Source organism: Mercenaria mercenaria, chromosome 2 (assembly GCF_021730395.1).
Source record: "Mercenaria mercenaria strain notata chromosome 2, MADL_Memer_1, whole genome shotgun sequence".
Classification (NCBI taxonomy): domain Eukaryota; kingdom Metazoa; phylum Mollusca; class Bivalvia; order Venerida; family Veneridae; genus Mercenaria; species Mercenaria mercenaria.
This window is the reverse complement of record NC_069362.1, coordinates 10,960,120-10,964,123: the sequence shown is the minus strand read 5'-3', so window position 1 is coordinate 10,964,123 and position 4,004 is coordinate 10,960,120. Positions and strand designations below refer to the sequence as shown.

The window sequence follows — 4,004 nt, the reverse complement described above, 5'->3', positions numbered from 1 at the left end:
TCTGTAAAAAAAATATTTTTATTGTTGAAATGCGATTACAAAGTTTACATCAAGTAAATAGAATGTATCAGTTCCTTCTGTAGTGACATTATATGAAAAAACAAAACAACAACAACAACAGATAACGCATGCGACATATGTAACAAAGGATTAACTTTGTAGTCTGAATTGACCAGACCATACATTCAGCGTATTATATAATTGATTGCATGAAATGGTTATATCATTTATCACTTGACATGATTCTACTAACAAGTCGTTTGTGTGAAGAAATATATACTTAATAACATTTGAAAAGAAGAATGTAATGTTATCAGTCCTTTTATCCCGTAGTCGAATGATTGGAAAAACAAAAACATTTACTGTAGTTCGTATATGTCTACAGTATCTCTGCTACACATTGTAACAACTAGTTGTTGTTGCTCTGGATCAAAAGAAACTGTCTGACTGTCTTTAACTTTCCCAATCAACCCCAGCTTCTTCATTGTCTTTTCATTCATTTGGAAAATATTGGACTGTTCCCAGCCACAAGTGAAAATATTTCCTCTACCATCGGTACAAACTCCCTCTAGTGGAACTAAATCAGGATCATTACATGTTGATTCATAATTCCCCTGCAAATCAAGGATTATCACACCTATGTTGCGATCAGCTACATATATCCTATCTCCGTAACTGCTGAGACTGATATGTCGGTTTGCATTAAAAATGGCATTTCCTTGTCGGTCGGTTGTGATTTTGTGTAGCACAGAGCCATTCATGTCATGAATATAGAGAGAGGTACAGCCGTCAGAGACATACAGTTTACTATCCTTGTAGGCAAGACCCCAGCAATTATGATCTAGCTTTAGTTGTTTCGTTGTTGCCATCTTGTTTCCGAGTGATACGAATTGAATAGATTTGTTTTGAAGGTTTACAGCAATTTCATCTTTACCAGTTTGACAGATAGCCTGAGGTGAAGCTCCCAGGACTAGTTGATCCTTGACAGATTTTGAAGAAAGATCTAAACGTTTCAGGCTTTTGTTGTTTGAGTCAGCTAGTAGTAATAAACCATCCGCTGTGAAACATGAGCCTTGAATATAACAATTCCTATCATTTGCATATCTGATATTTTCTTCATACTTGCTTTGCACTTGATACAATGTAGTTTTTAACCCTGCAGAGACCATTCCTAATGATTTCACCTCATTCAGAAAAGCTGTAATTTTTGAATAGGCAGTAAATAAGATTTTAACATCCAAAGCTTTTCTCAGAACTCTTTTTGATTTTGTTGTTTCAAAAATACGTTTCTTTGCCATTTTAACAGAGACAAATTCTTGTGCTTTATTTCCAAAGGATTTGCTAACATTTTCCGCCGAGAGTCCTAGTTTATCTATGGTCTCCTGTGCAACTTTGATATCGTTTTCTATGTTTTCTCTCATTTTCCTGTATACTTCTTCCAAGTTTCTGATAGACTCGGTCTCAAGTGTGTCTAGCACAGCTTCCATTTCTTTTCGGAAATTCCTAATTGACTCCGATGCTTTCTCTTTGTATTGATCAAGTTCGATGACAAGATGTTCTTTTGCCTTCTTTATGTCTTCCATATTAGCCTTCTCTGCGAGTAGTTGTCCCTTTATTTCATCAGCAGTTGACTTCTCATATAAACTGTCTATTTCGTCAGGAACAGAGTTTATAGTTTTGCACGTTCTGAAAGAGTAAATGTATAAATCTGCTAATTAACTCTAACAAAGTACTTTGTTTACGGATCATTTAAAGTGTTTAAAAACACACCTAAGTGGATTTCAATTTCGGAAATCATGCACCATAGACCCATTACTTTTTCTAATACACATATACTACAGCAGAAGTATTATGTACGTTCAGATTGTATACTTTGTCAAATAGCACATGTACTGCGACAGGCCACGTTCTATTTTGTAGAAAATGTCAAACTTTTCAAAATTATTTTTTCCTTAACTTTGCTTTGATTGTGTGGTTAACACATGTATAAGTAACGAAAAATAATGGTTAACCTATGTGAGCCGTGCCACGAGAAAACCAACATAGTGCCTTTGCGACCAGCATGGATCCAGCCAGCCTGCGCATCCGCGCAGTCTGGTTAGGATCCATGCCGTTCGCTAATGGTTTCTCTAATTGCAACAGGCTTTGAAAGCGAACAGCATGGATCCTGACCAGACGGCGCGGGATCCATGCTGGTCGCAAAGCCACTATGTTGGTTTTCTCATGGCACGGCTCATACAGTAGCAGTATTTTATCATTGTGAGAGCTCTATTTTCACTTTCGTTTTGCCGTTTTTGCAATTTTCTGAAATGCACTTGTTTTCACTTTTGTCACATTTTCAAGACCCTGAGTGCCCATCAAAACAAGTTAGTTAAACACTAGTTAAAGTTAAAATAACAAAAAAAAAAGTTTGATATTTTCTACAAAAAGAACATGGACAATTGAAGTGCATGTGATATAAGATAAAATCTGTTGTTCCAACCGCAACAACATGTATTGAAAACCGCTTCTACTTAAACTTTTTCCGAAAAACAAAGACATACGAGACATAAAAATCCTAAAACACAAAAAAAACGTAAATGGATAAATATGAATATGAAAGTTAACTATTTAATGGTTTTAATGTACAGTACACGTTATCTCATTGAGATTTTTTTCAATGTTTGATGCATTTGAAAGCAGTAACGTTTGATTGTTACAAGTTATTATTTAAATATGAAGTGTTACCTGTGATTTAAAGCTATACAAGTCACACACACAATTTCATCATGGTCTGCACAATACATGTCCAGCAGCTTAGTGTTGTGAACGGTACATCTTTCTGTTGGGCAACTTGGCAACATTGTCTGTGCACTATCTGTACTGAAATTCGACTTGTCAAGGAACTGATGCACACCAACTGCAGAGGGAAACAGCTTATGAAAGTCTGCGCATGGTATACAGAAATAATCCTGACATTCCACACAGTATATTTCTGCCTCTCTTCTTATATTTTTCTTTGCACATATACAACATTTAAAGTTTATTATTTCATCCGATTCATTTCCTCCATTAGCCATTTTGTCCAACTTGTTTATTTTTACTTCCCGGTAACAATGCACACATATAAGGCTATTACCAATTTAAACATGAACAATTCCGATACAATAATATACAACTGATCAATGTTCAGTTAAGTTCACCGAGTAAACGGCCTTAATACGAATGCAGAAAATTAAATGCGCGTATCTAGCAACTGATAATCACTATCTTTATATATGTGTGTTAGAGTACCGATAAGGGGAAGTAACACTTTGTTGGAGTTTGGTTTAAAAGATAATAGATTTTGTTGGGCAACACAAAATTACACCGTAGCCTTATTAACGATATTTTTGCTAAAATGTATTTGGAATAGAACTGCGACATCATGTAGAGCTTCGCAGCCATTGCCAATAATATTCGTATACATTTGTCACATTTTTCAAAAGTAAAGGCCTAGATCGATCTTGACAGTGGGCCAATGGATTTCTGTCTTCATTAGCATAGTTGGGGGCTAATGACTATCACAATATGGTTCCAGTAAACAAGGGTCATTGTTTATTGGAAAGTCAGTCTACCTTAGAAATGTATCAATTAGTGGAAAGGGGAAACAGTGTATTTTATTTAATAAATATACCGTACAGTGTACTGAAATTTCCATCAGTAATAAGTGTACTTCACCAGCTGTTTCAACTTATATTTGACTCAAGTCTGATTCCATCAATATGGAGAAAAGCAATTATCAGTCCAATTCATAAAGACCCAGCATCTGATCCCCGTGTCCCAATGAACTACAGAGGTGTGAGTCCGCTATCGTGTGCCAGTAAATTATATAGTGTTTTCATGAATAAACGTTTAACACACTATTTAGAGAACTCGGAGCTACTTCACATTGAGCAGCATAGTTCGGAACAATTCGCCGCCTTTATCGGCCTTCGGAAATGTTTTGACTTTATCAATCGTAAAATGATGCTATATAAACTACT

The 4,004-nt window shown here is 35.7% G+C and overlaps 1 protein-coding gene across 1 annotated transcript; it reads right to left on the bottom strand.

Annotated features, from left to right (window-relative positions):
* Positions 1–3,269, bottom strand: LOC123563169 (uncharacterized). Its single transcript, XM_045355807.2, has 2 exons — positions 2,728–3,269; positions 1–1,686 (listed from the first exon to the last, which is right to left on the bottom strand). Exons 1-2 carry the CDS (start codon positions 3,057–3,059, stop codon positions 360–362), a joined length of 1,659 nt encoding a protein of 552 aa, XP_045211742.2. The 5' UTR covers positions 3,060–3,269; the 3' UTR covers positions 1–359.
* Between the last annotated feature and the right edge of the window lie 735 nt (positions 3,270–4,004).